At 52.0% G+C, this 18,091-nt stretch overlaps 1 protein-coding gene and 1 non-coding gene across 6 annotated transcripts in view; both read left to right on the forward strand.

The window, feature by feature from the left end:
- The window catches only part of PITPNM2 (phosphatidylinositol transfer protein membrane associated 2), a 128,277-nt gene that overhangs the window by 79,527 nt on the left and 30,659 nt on the right, over positions 1 to 18,091 (forward strand). For all 5 annotated transcript variants that reach the window (XM_075996495.1, XM_075996496.1, XM_075996497.1 and 2 more), the window contains one exon: positions 16,613 to 16,785. In XM_075996495.1, the coding sequence (XP_075852610.1) occupies positions 16,708 to 16,785 (78 nt within the window). In that variant the 5' untranslated portion in view covers positions 16,613 to 16,707. The remainder of the gene's footprint in view (positions 1 to 16,612; positions 16,786 to 18,091) is intronic.
- On the forward strand, positions 16,031 to 16,166 carry LOC142863775 (U4 spliceosomal RNA). The gene has a single exon (XR_012914416.1). It is a non-coding gene; the product is annotated as a U4 spliceosomal RNA (small nuclear RNA).

Here is an 18,091-nt window from a genome sequence, read left to right on the forward strand (position 1 = left end):
AATGGGATTTGACTGAAAAAGGAAACAATAGCCAAGATTGTACCCTGAGGTAGAAAGGCTCCTAGGGGTGCTCCGAGCCTACATGTGGCCTATGAGAAACAGGAAGGAGTTCTGGGGTGACCTACACAGTTTGGGGGATAAATGTGCAAGTAGAATGAATGTAACCCCGCTAAGTTTCCTTTCTTTTGGGGAAGGAAAGATCTAGGCAGTCTAGAGACGTATGTTTAAGTATGTTTGTTTTAATATTTAAGGATTAATCACCAGAACAGGGATCAGCAAACTGCAGCCTACATGTCAAATATGGCCTACCTTCTGTTTTTTGTAAATAAAGTTTTATTGGAACACAGCCATGCCCATTTATTAACGGATTTTCTATGGCTGCTTTCATGCAGAGCTAAGTAGTTGCAATAGAGACTTTATGGCCCAGAAAGCCTGAAATATTTACTATCTGGATATTTACAGAAAAGGTTTGCTGATCCCTGCTATAGAAAAATGGAAATAAAACATAACTTCTAGTTCATTATAAAAAATAATATATATTATATATCAATATATTAAATATGCACATGTTTATAAGACAAAAGAAAACAATAAATATGGTAAATAGAAAATAATAGGAATTAATCTAAATGTAAGTAATCACAATAAATGCATACAAGTTAAATTCACTAATTAGAAAATAGTCTATCAAAGTAAGTTTTAAAAATTTTAAATGAGACTAAAAAAGCATGAAACAGCTTAAGTTTAAAACTAAAAGATAAAAAAAGAAATACCAAGCAGACACAGCAGAGAAAGCAAATATAGCAATATTAGTATCAAATAAAAGATAATTAAAAGTGAAAAATATTATAGATACAAAGGAATTGATCAAAGTAATAAAAGGAGCATTCTGCTAAAAATTTAAAAGCTAAGAACTTTCTGTACTGAATGATATGGCCTCAAAATACATTAAATAAAAAATTGATGATATTAGGCTGGCCATGGTGGCTCACACCTATAATCCTAGCACTTTGGGAGGCTGAAGTGGGAGGAGCGCTTGAGTCTAGGAATTTGAGGCTGCAGTGAGCTCTGATGACACTACTGCACTCTATCCTGGGCAACAGAGTGATACCCTGTCTCAAAAAAATAAAATAAATAAAATTTTAAAGCTTAAAATATTAGCATATATAAAAATAAGAAAAATGCAGCATGACCAAATAGGATTTCTCCCAAGAATGGAAGGAAGATTCAGTATTAGAGTACATTTTCATTTAATTTATTATATTGACTTTTTTTTTAATAGTCATGCTGTTCAAAATTAAGGTTCTCACCCTAGAACAGACAAATGGATGACATGTGACTGCTCTGAGGAGTCCGTCCCTGAGCGTGTTTCACGGGTGAGGCTGTAGTGGGCCAGGTCCCTAAACCCAGTGACAGGTGTCCTTATAAGAAGGCCACATGAAGACACGGGGGCACAGAGATGATGCCACGTGACAACAGAAGCAGCGATCAGATTGATGCAGCTGCCAGCCAAGGAGCACCAAAGGTTGCCAGCAATAAGCAGAGCCGGGAGAGGGGCCTGGAACAGCCTCTGCCTCCAAGCCTGCAGAAGGAACGAGAATAACTGACAAATCGATTGCAGACTTCTGGCCTTCGGAGCTGTGAGAGAATAAATTTATTTTGTTTAAAGCCACCCGGTTTGTGGTGTCTTGTAACAGCCAGCCCCAGGAAACAAATATACCCACTGTGCGTCCCGGAGGGAGAGCAGAATGGCAGGAGGAGAAGTGGGGGAGCTTGCTCCTGTGACCTGGGGACTCAAAACAAGCTCTGGCTGGGAAGGGAAGGGTAGTCTCAACCGGGTGGGCACCCAGGCATTTGGCGAAGCAAATGTAAGTCCTCTCTGGGAAAACAGACCCTCGTCCTCAGACTCAAAGAATTTCTACAAATAACTTTCGCAGAAAATGAGCAGTTCTTAGTCAAAAATAACTGAGCACAGAGGAGATAACGCACCATGAACCAGTGCCAGCTCGAACAATCTCAGCAGAAACAGACTCTCGAGACTTCAGATGCTGCAGTGTTCACACGCGGCCGATAAAATAACTGTTTGGTGCATTTAAATAAATAAGAGGCAAAGTTGAATGTATGTGCAGGGAATTGAAAGCGCTAAGGAATGATGGAGCAGATTTTGAACAAAAGCAAGCAGAACTTCAGTAGGAGAGAAATCCTAGCTGAAGAAGTGGCTTCAGCTGTGAGACTACGTAAGTGGAAGTCAGAAACGTGAAGAAATTACCCAGAATACAATGCTGGAGAGAAAGGAGGCTGCAGAGAGGACAAGACACACGGGGAACGAGAAAGGCTAACATGTGTCCAACTAGAGTTCCAGAAAGAGAAGAGAAAAATCAGCCAGAGTCCACATAAGTGAGATTCAGCTCATAACCTCACAATTCTCTGCGGTCCTAGACTCAATATTAAAACTAGATATCAGCCCAGTCCCCAAAATGACTCTAGAAATGGATGCCAAACCCTTTGCCTCGACTCCTCCTCAACCTTGGTTAGTTCTTCCTGCCCAAGGGTTATCTATGAGTAGTTCCTGAAAACTGAGTGATCTAGGACAAGGTGTCAGTGAGGAGTGGACTTTTTGAAGACATTGCCCAAAATCATGCAAGGCCCTTTCCCTGCCCTTCCTAACTCAAGGGATGCCATTCATATTGTAGTACATGAGAACGGCACTGCTTGGAGTTTGGCGGTGCACAGCCTGTGCAGCTGAACCAGGTAACCCAGCTATCTCTGTTGCTTTTTCTGCCCAACTTATGTACCCGATGGGGCTTTTCAAGTTTGATTGGTGGGTTTTTCATTTGTGTTTTCTTCCCTCTCTCTCTCTCTCCCTCCCCAGAGAGGGATGGTATCCATCATCAGCTGGAAGATTTTATGGGGCAATGAAGGGAAACTAATAGTTCTGTAGAGAAAAGCCAGTTACCTGGGAAACTTTCCAGGCATGCTTTGTTCCTGGCAGGCCCTGGAGGCCTGGCTGTAAAGGCCACACCACTCACATGGTGAGATGGAGCGAGGCCTGGGGGACGTTGTGCCTGTCCCCACCTGCCCCAGCGTTACTGGCGGGGCCTTCCAGCTCTGCCTGCTTGCTCCCTTCCAGGCCGAGCATCTGGACTCGTTGTTGGTGACCTAAGACACCTGGGATTCTGCTTACCTAAGAGTGCACTAGATCAGGCCTGGATGTACGATTCTGGTGCCGTTCTGCCCTGACTCACTGTGTGGCCTTGTCAAATGACTCAGCCCCTCTGGGCTTTTGTCTTCCCGTCTTGCCCTGACTGCTTCTGAGCATTGAGTTTCCAACGAGATTGTCGCAGCGGAGTGTTTATAAACTGTGCTGCACTGCGCGTGTCTGAGAGGGGGCGGCAGTTATTCTAAGGGCATTTGGGCCGCCTGGCAGTGCCGTGTCTCTTTCAGGGCCAAGCTTGTCTCTCCCAAACCTGCCCCGTCGGAAAGGGGCTGAGACGGCCCCGGGTGCCTGCAACCCGCAGCCCACGCCGTGCTCAGCAGCTCCCGTGTGTCCTCAGTTTGTCTGATGTTCGTGCCCCTGCACACACTCCTGGGGGAGGGCAAGTCTGGCTCCATGAAAAGTCTGAGTCACAGACACTGTCAAGAAACAGGGACATGGCAGGAGCGTGCACTATTCTTGGAGGATCTTTTAGTCGCTCTTAGGAACAGCTAACAGAGCAGTTTGTAATTAGCACTTTGGCTGTTTAGCGGCATGATCTGCCTGTAGAGGGTTTTTGTGAACGTTCGCCAGTCAGCCCTTCTTGAGTACCTACTAAGTGACAGGCCCTTACAGCCCAGAGGAACGGAGCAGGCAAAGGTGCCATCCTTCTTGTTTGTTTGGGCACTTTTCTACCTGCTGGGATTGTAGCAGTGAATAAGGTGGGCAAGGTCTCTGCCCTGCTGTCACCTGTGCCCGGGACACAGGGAGCAGCTGGCAAGTAAACAAATCAGATCATTTCTAGCATGGCGATGAGAGCCACCAGGGCGGGAGGGGGCCTACTCTGCACAGGGGGCCGGGAGGGCATGGATTTGTGCCGAGCCCCGGGTGATGCCAGGGGTGGCCGCGCCCAGGCCTGGGGGACAGGTGCTTCACGGGCATGGCAGCAGCCGGGATGGAGAACTCCTGTGGTCAGCTCCCAGGAAATGGAGCAGCGGGTGGCTGGGGGTAGAGATGGCGGAGAGGCAGTTTGTGGGCAGGCAGGGCATGGGCATGGAAGCCTAGGGATGCCAGCATGAAGTCCTGAGGGTCGGTGACAGGACAGGGAGAAGAGAAGGCAGAGAGAAGGACAATCCAGGCACAGGAGCCCCCCAGACCAGCATGTTCATAGCCACCGTCGGGTCCCTCTGGTTATGTAACCCTCAGGCAGCACCTGGCTTCTCCGCTGAGGCCCCGTCGGAGTGTTTGTTTTTACATGATATTTACCATGTTGGCCATTTTCAAGTGTACAGTTCTGTGACATTCTGGACATTTACAATGTGGTGCAACCGTCACCACCATCCATCTCCAGGACTCTTCCATCTTCCCAGACTGAAGTCTGCACCCATTAGACACTGACTCCCGATTCCCTCCCCCGGTCCGGGGATCCACCATCCTACTTTCTGCCACCGAGATTTTGACTCCTCTGCAGACCTTATGTAAGTGGCATCACACGATATTTGTCATTTTGGGTCTGGCTTCTTTCTCTCAGCGTAATGTCTTCAGGGTTCATCCATGTGTCAGAAGTTCCTTCCTTTTGAAGGCTGAATAGTGTTTCCCGTCAGATTTTTTTCCCCCTGTTCTTTTTCCCGTCAGGTTTTGATGACTCACGTGATGTCTGTCTCCCCTGTAGCCTGGAGGCCCCCCGAGGACACTTGTCTCGGTCCCCTGCTCCCAGCCCCGTCGGTTCTCAGCACCCAGCATAGAGCCTGGCTCCCGGGGTGCCTAATGAACGTGTGTTGGGTGCCTGGCGCTCACAGTGGCTGGAATAGATTTCTCGCTGGGAGAGGAGTTGGGAGGTCATGTGCAGACCAGAATGTGAAAGACCTTACTTGCCAGGCTCCAGAGCTCTGGCCTCCGGGCAAATGTTCACGTTCCTGCAAGCCTCCCAGGGTGCTTGTTAATAATACACGTTCCCAGGCCCCACCCCCTTGGCGATGCCGCAGATTGGGCTGAACCGAGGAGCCTGTGTTTTATAAGTGATACCAGCCTTTGTTTCTCAGATCAGTCGGAAACATTAAAATAAAACCAAGCAACCACTCTCTGACAGAGTTTAAGTGGGGCTGTCCCTCCGCTGGAAGATTTGCAATTTTACTACAAAGTAATCTGAAAGGAAAAAACAAAAATTATTGCTCTAAACCATGCATTTTTACTTTTTTAAAAAAAGCATTTGGCTGGGCGCAGTGGCTCACGCCTGTAATCCTAGCACTCTGGGAGGCTGAAGCAGGCAGATTGCTTGAGGTCAGGAGTTTGAAACCAACCTGAGCAAGAGCGAGACCCCGTCTCTACTATAAATAGAATGAAATTAATTGGCCAACTAATATATATAGAAAAAATTAGGCGGGCATGGTGGCGCATGCCTGTAGTCCCAGCTACTAGGGAGGCTGAGGCAGCAGGATTGCATGAGCCCAGGAGTTTGAGGTTGCTTTGAGCGAGGCTGACGCCACGGCACTCACTCTAGCCTGGGCAACAAAGCGGGACTCTGTCTCAAAAGAAAAAAAAAGGCATTAAAGCAGCTCTGTCTGCCCATGTTATATCCAAGGTCAGAGGCAGCCACCATTCACGTATTAATACATAGTTCCCGCCTGGAATATGGCGCTTTTTAGTTTTTTGGAGCCTTCATTCTTTCCAAAAATGGAGGGACTATTGCCTTTTGTTCTGAAAAGGCAAGAATGAAAAAGCTAAAAGCATTTGTCCACCATAAAATGCTATTATCAATGCGAGGAGTATATATGCATATAAATTGATGTACATTTAGAGGGTGATGGTTCAGTTCTTAAGCTATTTCTGTCCCGGCTGTACAGTTTGATGCACCTGACTCCACCACTGACTGAGTGATTAGAAGCGAGGTGCCTTAATGACACAAAGCTGTGGTCTCCTCACTTATAAAAATGGGGGTGAGAGCCTTGCAATACAGTATCATTCAGTCACAAAAAGGAGTGAAGTTCTGGCACCTGCTACAAGGTGAACCTCGAGAACATTATGCTAAGTGAACGAAGCCGGATACAACAGGCCATGTTCTGTATGACTCCGTTTGTATGAACTTCCCAGAAGAGGCAAATCCACAGAGACAGAGAGCAGATTAGTGGGGGCCTGGGGCGTGGGGGTTGGGATGTGGCAGTGCAGAGAGACTGTGTAATGGGTGTGGGGCTCCTTTTTGGGTGAGGAAAATGTTCTGGAATTAGATAGCGGTGATGGTTGCACAACTAACTCCGTGAATATACCAAAAACCACTTTAAAGGGGTGAATTTACATGGTAGGTGAATTACATCTCGATAAAATAAATAAATAGGGGTAATACATCTAACTCAAGGTAGTCGTGAGCATTGTCACTTGTAATTTATTTACGTAGCCTGGCTGTGTAAAATAACCGACGTGATTTATAAACCAAGGGACCCAGGAGAACAGCCTGGTTTTCCAGATGTGTCGGCTTGAGGGAGGGGGCTGTCGGGGGTGGGTGCCTTCAGGCAGGTCAGGACGGGCAGACCGTATTTCCTTGTGTACGCATGAGGAATGGGGACCAGATGGGGCAGGGACTACAGTGTCTCTGACCTTTCAGTTGCTCCAGCATCATCTGTGTCTTTAAGGAACACTCCAATGAACTAGTGCGACATGGCAAGTTTGGGAAACACTGTCTTAGGCTGTCCAGGGGGCTGTGATGCTCTCGCCGTGACACCCAACACCCAGGGGACAGCTGGGCCTGCACCCTACTGGACTGTAGCTATTGCAGAAGGATCCGTGGGGGCACAGAGCGGTGGGCCCTGCGCCTGCCTTGTACCATGAACAGAGTGGGTTTTAGGGCACGAGACTAGGGACACTGACTCCTGGAACTCCAGTAAGGGGTTTGTGCCCCTCTAGACCTAAGGTCAGCCACAGGGCTCCTTGCAGTCCATACAATACTGGCTGGTTTTTGAGAACAAAAAAATCCTCATTTGCAACCGATAACTGATACACCGCCCAGTAAGTTGGCCGAGAGTCTCGGTGCTGGAATCTTGCACCCAGCGGGCTCCGAGTGGAGGTTTATTGGTAAGTGTGTTGGCCGGGTAAAGAGCAGAACTTTGTTCAGGCAGAAATCTGTCCCAGGTCTGTGCCTACCTGCTTGCAAGCCACAGGGAGGCATCTGCCGCCGACACTAAGTCCGTGTGTGTTAAATGCAGGAATTCACGAAATGCTGAACTGGACTGTCCTCCGATTTAGACACATGGAGGTCACTGGTGACCTTGACCAATGCAGTTTCAGTGGAGCAGGGGATCAGAGTGGGTTGCAAGGAGATTGGGAGCTGAGCCAGTGGAAATAGCAGGGTAGCTGAGCTTAGGGAGGGTTTTCCTATAAAGGGGAGCAGAGAAGTGGGATGATGCCAAGGAGGGAGGGTCCGGGGGGGCCGTGAGGTTTCTTTTGGTTTGGTTTTGTAGTCACGGGAGCTATTACTTGCGTGTTCAAATGCTGTAACACTGAACACATAGAAGGGCAAGCACTGCCAGAGACGGAGCCCTGCAGGAGAAGGTCCGGGGTCGGCTTTCAGTGGGAGCAGAAATGTCCACGAGGTACAACAGCAGCCAGTGGATTTGGTACAGTGGGTTGGTCAGCTTGGAGGTGGGGATTTGACGAAATAAATAAGACCCAAAATCGGGAGAAGGGTCCCAAATCAAGAGTGGAAGGTGCAGGAATTGGACCAGTGCAGCAGGACTGCAGGAGATGGGCCCTCACAGGGTGTCAGGTCAAAACCTCCAGGAAGGCTGGCCCAGAGAACTAAGCGCTAAGCACTCAGGGGCCTTGGTGTTCTCATTGTCATGCCTCTGTCACCGTGAGAAGGGCTTATCACCAGTTTTGGTGAAATCCCAGCCTGCCTCTTTCTAGCTCTGGTGACGTGGGCCTGTGGCAGAGCCAACACCCTGAACAGCCCTAGCAACGTCCCAGCCTCCGAGCCTCTTGGGCGTCCTCCCTCCTGCACGCCCCAGAAGCTGGGGGCTTTCTGCCTTAAAGCAGTGGCCATCTCTAAGGCCAGCAGGTCCCTGGAAGGCCTGGGTCCTTCTCCTGTAGCGGGGTGGTCTGGGTGTTGCTGCTGGCATGCTGGTGCTGGTGACGAGGTGACGCGAGTGAGATGGGAATGCCCCAAGCACAGCCCAGGCTACCTCTGCATGTGTGTCTCTGCCGTCACATCAGAGCCCCCAGTGGCATTTTGTTCGAAGGGCCCAGCCTCATTTCAGCTGTGCTCAGTGTGAAGCCCTGGAGGCCAGCATGGTGGGGGTGGTCACTCAGTGACCAGCAGGGTCCCCCAAGGGGAGAGTCCCAGATAATCCCCTCTTGTCCCCACACTTGTTTTGGTGGCCCTGGGTTTCAGTTTTGTTTCCTCACATGCAAATCTCCTCTGCCCAGCCAAGGCTGCTGAGCCGGCAGCCACAGCCAGGGAGTAGGAGTCTTAAGAATGGGACTCCCGCCCCTGAGCAGGACGCTGCCCTCTCTGCACCTATTGCTGTCTGCACCACCACTGTTGAGTTGAGGCGCCTCCTGCCCCACCGCCCCGGCCTCCCAGCCCTGCAGAGCACTGTACCCTGCGGGCCCCCAGGTGGTCTGATGACCAAGTCCTGCAGTGGCTTGGCAGTGCCCCAGCCTGGTGCTCCTGGCATCCAATGGTGAGATTTATGGCCTTCTGTGGGATTTCAGGTGACTGCAGCAGTACCCAGTGCTTTGGGGCTGTCTTTGGGGGCCTCTTTGCTACTCAGGCCAGGGCAAGGGGAGGTAGGGTCCAGGACGCTGGGGGACGGGCTGTGTCCTTCTGCTCAAAGCCTCCTTGGTCCTGCCCTCGTATGGCTGGGGGCAGGGACAGGCCTGGTGTCAGGGTCCTGGTCCCTGTCTGGCTCCATCCCCACTCCCCAGGCCTCAGTCTCCCCGTTTATAAAGTTAAGGTGGGCCTGCAGTGAGGTCCTTTACTTGTTTCTTAGCCTAGAAACCCTTTCTTCAAAAGAAATCTCTGGGCCAGGCGCGGTGGCTCAAGCCTGTAATCCTAGCACTCTGGGAGGCCGAGGCGGGCGGATTGCTCGAGGTCAGGAGTTCGAAACCAGCCTGAGCAAGAGCAAGACCCCATCTCTACTATAAATAGAAAGAAATTAATTGGCCAACTAATATATATATATATATAAAATTAGCCGGGCATGGTGGCGCATGCCTGTAGTCCCAGCTACTCGGGAGGCTGAGGCAGAAGGATTGCTTGAGCCCAGGAGTTTGAGGTTGCTGTGAGCTAGGCTGACGCCACGGCACTCACTCTAGCCTGTGCAACAAAGTGAGACTCTGTCTCAAAAAAAAAAAAATCTCTGGCGAGGCCTAGTGTCTAACAAGTGAAGGTGGAGCCACCCTGGGGGCAGAGGTTGGGGACACTCTGTGGGGACAGAGAGGCAGCTGGCAGGTGCTAGCTCCATAACACACACATTCAGCGCAGCCCATACTCCCCCACCCCTGCCTGGGCTGAGAGGCTGGTCCCTGGGCACCTCTGGCCCTCCCATCTGGCTGGTCCCCAGACAGGACAGGTGGCCAGAGAGGCAGGTCTTGCAGCACCTGGAGCAGAAGCACTTTTACCATGACTCGCTTTGTCGCCCGATTGGGGACTGGTGGGTTTGGGAAGCAGAGAGCCAGAAGGAGGTTCTAGACGTGCGCGTCCTGAGTCCCAGGGCCCCCAGACCACGCGTCTCCCGCGGCTGCGGTCGCGGTCAAGGCTCCCGCCGGCCTGGCTTGGGAGCAAGCAGACTCAGTGGCCAGGTCGCGGCTGCCTTGCATTTGGATGGATTCCATCCTCTCTCTCTCCGCACAGCCTCACTCCTGAATTCCATCCGTGACGTCAGAGCCCAGCTAATCACGGAAAAACAGATTAAGTTCTGTAAACTCAATTCTCTTGCCTTCCCTCCCAGTCAGGGTCTCTGGCGTGTGGCCTCTGGGAGCCGTCGACCTCCTGCTCCTCCACCGCCCTTCCTGGCCCAACCCCAGTAACCCACCTTCTGTCTGGACCATGTCCCCCCAACGTGGACACCCCACCCCGCTGAGCCTGGAGCCCCTTCCCCTGTAAGGCTGGGAGGGTTTGGGGGGCCCAGCAGGTATCCTGTATATTTGTGGGAGGCTGTGCCCTTTGATTTTTCTGGTCACATCCGTCACACCTCCTCTTGGCTATCTGCCTGCGCGCGCCTGGGGACCTGGCCTGGACACAGCCTGTGCCTCACGTATTGTCCAGGGCTGGGTTCTCTTGCTCCCATGGCCTCCCTGGCCACCACCTTGAGTGGGCCCATTCTGACAAGGCCTGGCCTGTTGTTTGCTGGAAGTCATCAATGAACGTGGGGCTGGGGTCCTGTCTAGGGTCCTGAATGCTTCAGGTTCTAGGGAACCCGAAGGCTTCTCTAAAGCCTGGGGCCCAAGGGCCATCTTTGAGGCGTGGGAGAGGGTCCCTGTCCTCCCTGGAGAGGGGCTGTGTGGGCAGTGCACATGGGGGGCCACTTGGACCCCTTGCCCAGCTCCCCCTCACCAGAGTGCCTCCGGAGACCCATTTGTGTCTTTTTTCCACTCACTGTGCCAGGCCCTGAAAGCTGCCCTGTGGAAGGCAGTAAAATAAAATGCTGTCTAACCCATCACGACTCCCGCGGAGACGAGATGAAATGTGTGTCTGCCTCGCGCGCCCAGGCAGCCGGAGTGGGTGTAATGAGATTGTCTGAGTGAGGGTTCAGCTGCAGGCCGACGGGCTCAGGGGACGGGCAGGCGCACGAGTCACACGGCTGCTCCGATCGGGAGGAGGGTCTGCCGTGCTCCCTGGCTCAGGCGAGACCAGGGAGACAGCGAGGGGGGCCCTGTCCGGCCCTAGCACCTGCAGCGGCGAGCTCTTCCTTCAGGCCTGCATGCCCAGGTCGGACGTCTTTCCCTGCAGCTGGGGGGCTTGCTGTCTGCACTTGGGGTGGGTAGCCCCGCCAGGAAGCCCACAGCCCTGAGTCTCGGGACCCACCTTCAGACCCCGGTAGGCTCCGTGGTACCACCCAGTTGCTCTCTCCCGCTAGTTGAGCGCCAGCCGGAACTGAGCACTTTACACGAATCATATCATTTAATCCACGGACCACGCGGCAGGGCAGGTGCTGTTCTTACCCCTGTTTGGCAGAAGGTAAAACGAAAGATCTTGCCCACCGTCACAGCTAGGAGGTGGCAGAGGGTCTGCGTGAGATTTTAATCCCAGCACTAACCGCCCTTCTCTGGCCACGTACACAGGTGCCACTCAGACCTTGTCACGGCCGCCTTCTGAAAAGTCAGGTAACAGAGTGAGGCACAAGTGAAAGTTGCCCAACGTCCCTTCCACCCGAGGTGACCCTTCACCAGCATTCACTGACCACTTGTCCCAGACTCTAAACCAACAGATATATACACAGAGTAATAGTAATTTTTTAGATGGGTGATATTCTACATGCATTTTAAAAATAAAAATCAAATTTATTTTTACTTGGATTTAACCAAAGGTAAATCTATTTTCATGTATCTAAAATGAAATGGAAAGGAATTGCTAAAATTCAGAAAAACATTTCTTTATCATTAAGTGAGAATGATTCTCAAAAGAAAAGAAAAATTTTTCTGAGACAGGGTCTCACAGTGCTGTCCAGGCTGGGGTGCAGTGGCCGTTCACAGGCACGAACATAGCTCACCGCAGCCTCAGACGCCTGGGCTCCAGCGATCCTCCCGCCTCAGCCTCCCGAGTAGCTGGGACCATAGGCGTGTGCCACCATGCCCAGCTGGAGAAAAACTTGGACAATAGCTTGGTTTAGGCATAATTCACATACCATACATTTTACATATTTAAAGTATACAATTCAATGGTTTTGGTTTATTACATTAGTGATTTTTTTAATTGTGGCAAATATATATATATATATGCATAAAAAGCATAAAATTTGCCTTTTTAACCCGTTTATGTGTACGATTCCGTCGCGTTAAGGAGATTCACAGTGTTGTGTAACCATCACCATTACCACTGCCAAAGCGTTTTTTATCACTCAGACAAAAACTGTTCTGTTAAACAGTGACTTTAATTCCCTCCATCCCCAACACCTGGTGATCTCTAACCTCCTTTCTGAGGGGAAAAAAAAAACTTTTAAAAGGTTAAAGTTATTAATTTCAAAATTATATATAAATTTTATTTTTCAAAGCAGTTTAGGTTCACAGCAAACTTGAAATTCCAGCGTTCCCATGTGTCTCCTCCTCTAGAGCCAGATCCCGCACCAGAGTGGGACATTTGTGCCTGTTGATGAGCTGCCCTTGACACGTGACTGTCACCCGGAGCCCACAGGTTGTATCAGGGCTCACTCAGGGTGTCGTCTGTCCCTCGGGTTTGGACAAACGTGGGACGTCATGTTCTCGGCATCGCGGTTTCACACAGAACCGTTCCACCGCCCCGAAAATCCTCCGTGCTCCACCTGTTCATCCCTCGTTAATTTTTTTTTTAACCTACTTAACGAACCAACTTCTATCCTATGGAAGTTCAGGAAATTCTATTTCCGTTTCTGGTCTTCCACTCCAAGTTTTTGTTCGTTATATTATTATTTGTGTATGTTGTTGAGGTTTTTATATTCTCTTCACTAGCTGTGATTGCCATGATATCAAAATATCTCAAAAATGTTAATTCAGTACTCACCAGGATTTCTCCATCAATGCCTTTAGTTATTTATTTGTTTATTTATTTATTTATTTAGACAGAGTCTCACTCTGTTGCTCGGGCTAGAGTGCCATGGCATCAGCCTAGCTCACAGCAACCTCAAACTCCTGGGCTCAAGCGATCCTCCTGCCTCAGCCTCCCAAGTAGCTGGGACTACAGGCATGTGGCACCATGCCCAGCTAATTTTTTCTATGTATATTTTTAGTTGGCCAATTAATTTCTTTCTATTTTTTAGTAGAGATGGGGTCTCGCTCTTGCTCAGGCTTGTTTCAAACTCCTGACCCTGAGCGATCCTCCTGCCTCGGCCTCCCAGAGTGCTAGAATTATAGGCGTGAGCCACCACGCCCAGCCCAGGTAATTCTTTTTATTTTCCTTTTTAAAGAAGACTTCATGGCTGTCCAAGCCCCTAAATTCATGTCTCAGGACACCGGGCCCCATCTCCCCAGGGCGTCACAGCCGTGCTGGCAGGCCCAGCAGGACAGCATGTCCCTGTCCGGGGTCCCTGTTCCCTTGCCTTCTGCTGGGGCAAGTCCTCCTCTCATCCCCCCCAGCTCCACTGTGCACGGAGCATTTCCCCAGGCCCCGCTAGACTGAGGGGCTGATCTCGTTTCAGTGACGCTCGTAAATCTGCAGTCAGGGGGGCTGATCCCCGCTTATACTGGGACAGACCGAGGATCAGCAGGTACTTTTCTGGGAGATCACATGGCTCGTAAAGGCACTGCCAGGTCTGCAGCCGCATCCCAGAGTGACCTCCCGTCCATCACATGCTGTGTCACGCCTAGAGCTCTGAGTCCTCTCCCCTGCTGTTAGTCACCATGCACTTATCTCTAACTATTTATTTGTTCCTTCCTTCTACCTATCTGTGCATCTGCCTACTGGCCTCCACAGCTCTTCAGTTCCTCGGGGCAGAAACGCGGTGGTTTTTCTCCATCCTGGCCTTAGATGGAATCACGTCCTAAGCATCCTCATTGTCTGATGATCCCCGGAACAGTGGTGCGGCTGCCGCCCCTGGTCAGCCCTAAGCTTTGCCCACTAGCCCAGCTCCACTTGGGTTGTGGGAGCCGCTGAGGGGCCTCTGTGCCCTCTGGGTCTGTGTCCCCTCTCTGTCTTGTCCCTCTGCCCACACGTCGAGACTGTGGACGCCACTTGTGGGATTGCAGCTCACCTGGTGGCTTGTCTTTGTGGAGCATCATCATGTACCTATTCCAGACATGCACGTGCTCACAGAGCCTCTGAAATCTGAGGCCCAAGCCATGTGTGGGTGTCAGCTCAGGCTCTGAGATTTCATCCTGGTCGTCACTTGAGGAGATGAAGGTGTTTAAGGAATATGCTCAGTGCAGCTCTCTGGAACCTGTGCGCCTGCAGCAGCACCCGGTGGGCTGGGAACCCAAGAGAATGGAGGGTGGTCTGATCTGGGTGTGGGTGAGCGTGGCAGGCAGTTCGCCGTGCACAGCTGAGACTGGGAAAGGACAGGCTGCTCAGACTCCTGAAGTTTCTGAAGAACATGCAGAGATTGTGTCTGACTATCTGCTGTTTAGATGACCAACCTGGACTTGACCAAGGTCACTCTGGGTCACTGCATTTACCCCCAGCAGTAAAGGAACACAGGTGAGGCCCACAGACGTGGGTGTGGGTGCCACGTGTCACGCTGGTGCACTGTGGCTTCTGAAGTATCTGTCAGGTCAGGTGATCCTGGGGCTTCAATGAGAACCACATGGAAAAGCCTTGGAAACGGCCCCGTTGAACTTTGGTTTTCCCGTTCTCATCTCCAACCCTAATTTCAGCCAACTTCTCCTGCCAAACATAGGGTCTCTCTCCTTCGTGTGAGTAAGGAGGGTCCCCAAATCCAGTGCCTGTGCTGTCCTCTCAGCCAGCCGGATGTCCACGTGGGTGTCGGACTTAGATTCCTTGCTTTGGGCTGGCCAAGCAGGCTCTTGTTCCACACCTTCTCCGGGGACAAGGTGCAGCCTGGGGGCTGCAGGGCCATCGCTTCTCTCTCCTGTGGCCTCAGCTTTCAGGCAGACGTGAGAGGACACAGACAGGGGCAGGCATTGCAGAGCCCAGCTGGGAGTGTGGGGCAGAACTCCTCGGGGGCAGCCCTTAGTCTGTGTTCTCTCCGATCAGGCTCCAAACCCGCATACCCTGTGGGCTGTTAGGCAGACCCACCGACCTTGGAGAGAGCCAGCGATGGTCTCTTTTCACCTGAAAACAGCCTTTGGGGAGTTTTAGGGTGGATCAGGGAACAGGCAGGACAGTGACACCGAGCTTCGCTGGTCAGTGTAAGAAGGCAGGCCCCGTTCCTTCCAGACACAGCGGTGCCCAGGCCATCCCAAGGAAGGGAGGAGGGGGAGAGAGCTCCCTGGGGGAGGGGGGAGCCAGGGCAAGGCTTATATGTTCAGGTGACGTCACTGAGCAGCATAACCAGGAGTGTCTGGCCATACAGCTCTGTGGGCAGCAGGGTGGCCGGCAGATGTTGGGTGCAGTTTCACGGGGCATATAAAGCAGACAGGCTCTAACTGGCTAAAAAGATGTTCATTTGGACCGTATGTAAAGCAACTGGATGTGAGAATTTGAGCTGGACACTCCTCTGGGCTAAGGTTCCTACGTGCCATGAAGTAAAACCACAGGGGGCTGTTTCGGGCCAACACGGGCCATCTCAGGCCCCTTTATGTGACCCCTGCCCCCGTTGTTCTCCCTGTATGGCTCATTTAAGAAGTTTTTCAACCCTATATGCTGGTCTTCCTGAGATTTCTGGTAAATACACTTTTCTCAGTCTCGTTAGATTCCCCATAATGCTTTAGTGCTGGCCGATGCTCAAACACTTCGTATAGATCCGTGCCCCCGGGGAAGCCACCCGCCTGCTGTCCGTGGAGTGGTCTTTCTAAAGTCCTATTCTGATTCTGCCGCTGCCCATGCTGGAAACCTGCACCCTGCTTCATGTTAACAGCGGGTGGCCTTGGGGGTGATCAGATGACATTTACAGCAAAGCCTCTTATAACGGGTGATTTCATTTTCCAGATAACTGAGAATGTGCCTCCTCTGAGATCTATGGTTTTGTTTTGTTTTTAATTTGATTGCTTTCATTGCAAATCTTCATCCAATATATTGTCGGTTTAAATAGAGGTTCCAGCTTTGCGCAGTGGCAATACTGTAGCTAGTGAAGTTTGTCCGAGGCGTAATCATTGCTAACTGAAAACTTTTCCCAATACCCCGCCATGACGACTTGCAGTATAGTCAGCATTGGTGACGCCGTCTGCACCCAGTGACACAAGTGGATGGCCCTGACCCTGATGGGCTCAGACTGCTGATCCGTAAATGTCTTGAGTCGTTCTTCCTGGTTTCATTTGATCTGCCCTCTCTCCCGTGACCAGCCTCTGCTATGTGCTGTGTCACAGGCTTGCTGGGGAGCGGATGCTGGAGCTTGTTAGGATTGTGAGTAGAACAAGAGCCTGGTGCTCTTTCCCTGGCCCTTGCTAAGAGGGGCACAATTCTTGCTTCCCTGTGGCTGCTGGTTGATCAGAGAGTTCACACACAGCCCCTTGCTCGCCCTTCTGGCAGCTCTTAGCCCACAAGGAGAGTGGAGGCCGGAGAGGAGATGGGGCAAATTCCAGCCTTGGTCTACACCGGGCCTTTCCTCCGTGCGGTCGGATCCACCAGTCTTGGCAGGAAGTGACCGTCCTGTCCTCTGTTTCTCTCTCTCTCTCTCTCAGGGGTCCTTGGTGAACTTTGTCATGGTTATTTAAGGAACCTCGCCTAGAAGTCCCAACTCACAGTTCCCCATCGACGGGAAGGCCTGGACTCCAAGATGATTATAAAGGAATATCGGATTCCTCTGCCGATGACCGTGGAGGAGTACCGCATCGCTCAGCTGTACATGATACAGGTGGGTCTTGGGCGAGGGCCGCGCCGGCCACACGGAGCCCGTGCGTGGGTCGGGTGGAGTTGTGGCCTTCACAGCCCAGTGCCTGCCCCGGCGTCCCCTGATAAATGTCTGGGCTGCGCTGGCCTCCTGGCGCCCAGTCTCGACGCCAGCCACATGGGGGGACACTGTGGGTGTTGGTGGCATGAGACTGCTTCACCAGCACTGTGTCCCCAGCGCCTACAGTGCTAACGCTTGTGTTCAGCACCCATCATCTGCCTGGTGCAGACGCTGTCCCCGTGTCCCATCGGCTCAGGGCTGTCATCACCTAAAACCATAGGCCAGTTAAACGACAAGAGCTCGTTTCCTCACGGTTCTGGGGGCCAGAAGCCCCAGGCCAGGGTCTGGCAGATTCAGTCTCTGGTGAGGGCTCTGTTCCTGACTCCCACGTGGCCACCTTGTCCCTGTGTCCTCACGTGGCAGGGAGAGCAAGAGCTCTGGCACCTCCCTCTTCTTAGGAGGACACCAGTCCAGTTGCAAGGGCCACACCCATAAGGCCTCATCTAACCCTCATCACCACCCAAAGGCCCCGTCTCCAAATACCATCACGTTGGGGGTCCGGGCTTCAGCACAGGAATGCAGAGGGACACAAACAATCATTTGACAGACAGGAAAGCGGGAAGCCCAGAGACGTTAAGTCACTGGCCTGGGAGCACGCAGCCTGTCTCCCAGCTCCCAGGCCCACCCTGTCCTTACTTCCCTGGCTGCCTGCACACACAGTGTGGGACACGCAGCCGATTGACGGAGTCACGTGTGAGTTTGAGGGTGACAGGTTCCTGTGACCAGCCAGAGACCGTTCCCCACTCCCAGGGGACTTGAGCAGGCTCACTCCTCGGTGTGTGTCCAACCTGGAACACAGAATCGAGAGCACCAGGATCTGGTTGCTTCTGGCCCGGGTGCCAGGTATGACCGCTGCTCCTACTCACCGGGGTCCTCTCTTTGTTCCTGGCTCTGCGGAGGTCCCCATCCCTGCTGTCTCGCCAGCTTCCTGCCCAAGCTCGTGCCCGACCCTTTGCCCAGCCGACAGCCTTCTTCCAAGTGGAGGGTCTCAGGGCCTTCCACCCTGATGACAAACCTGCTCCTGGCCTGGCACTGGCTCCTCTGGGTGTATCGGTGCCTCTGGTCCCTGCCAGCCAGTGGGGCCTGCCTCCCCTGCAGCCCCTGCTGCGATTGCCTGGCAGGCTCCCTCCTTCGACCCACTTCAAGGGAGGCAGTTGTGAGCTCCCAGCAGAGCCTGGAGCCACGGCTTCCTTCTGGAGGAGCGGGAGGA

This window comes from Microcebus murinus, chromosome 22 (assembly GCF_040939455.1).
Source record: "Microcebus murinus isolate Inina chromosome 22, M.murinus_Inina_mat1.0, whole genome shotgun sequence".
Lineage (NCBI taxonomy): Eukaryota > Metazoa > Chordata > Mammalia > Primates > Cheirogaleidae > Microcebus > Microcebus murinus.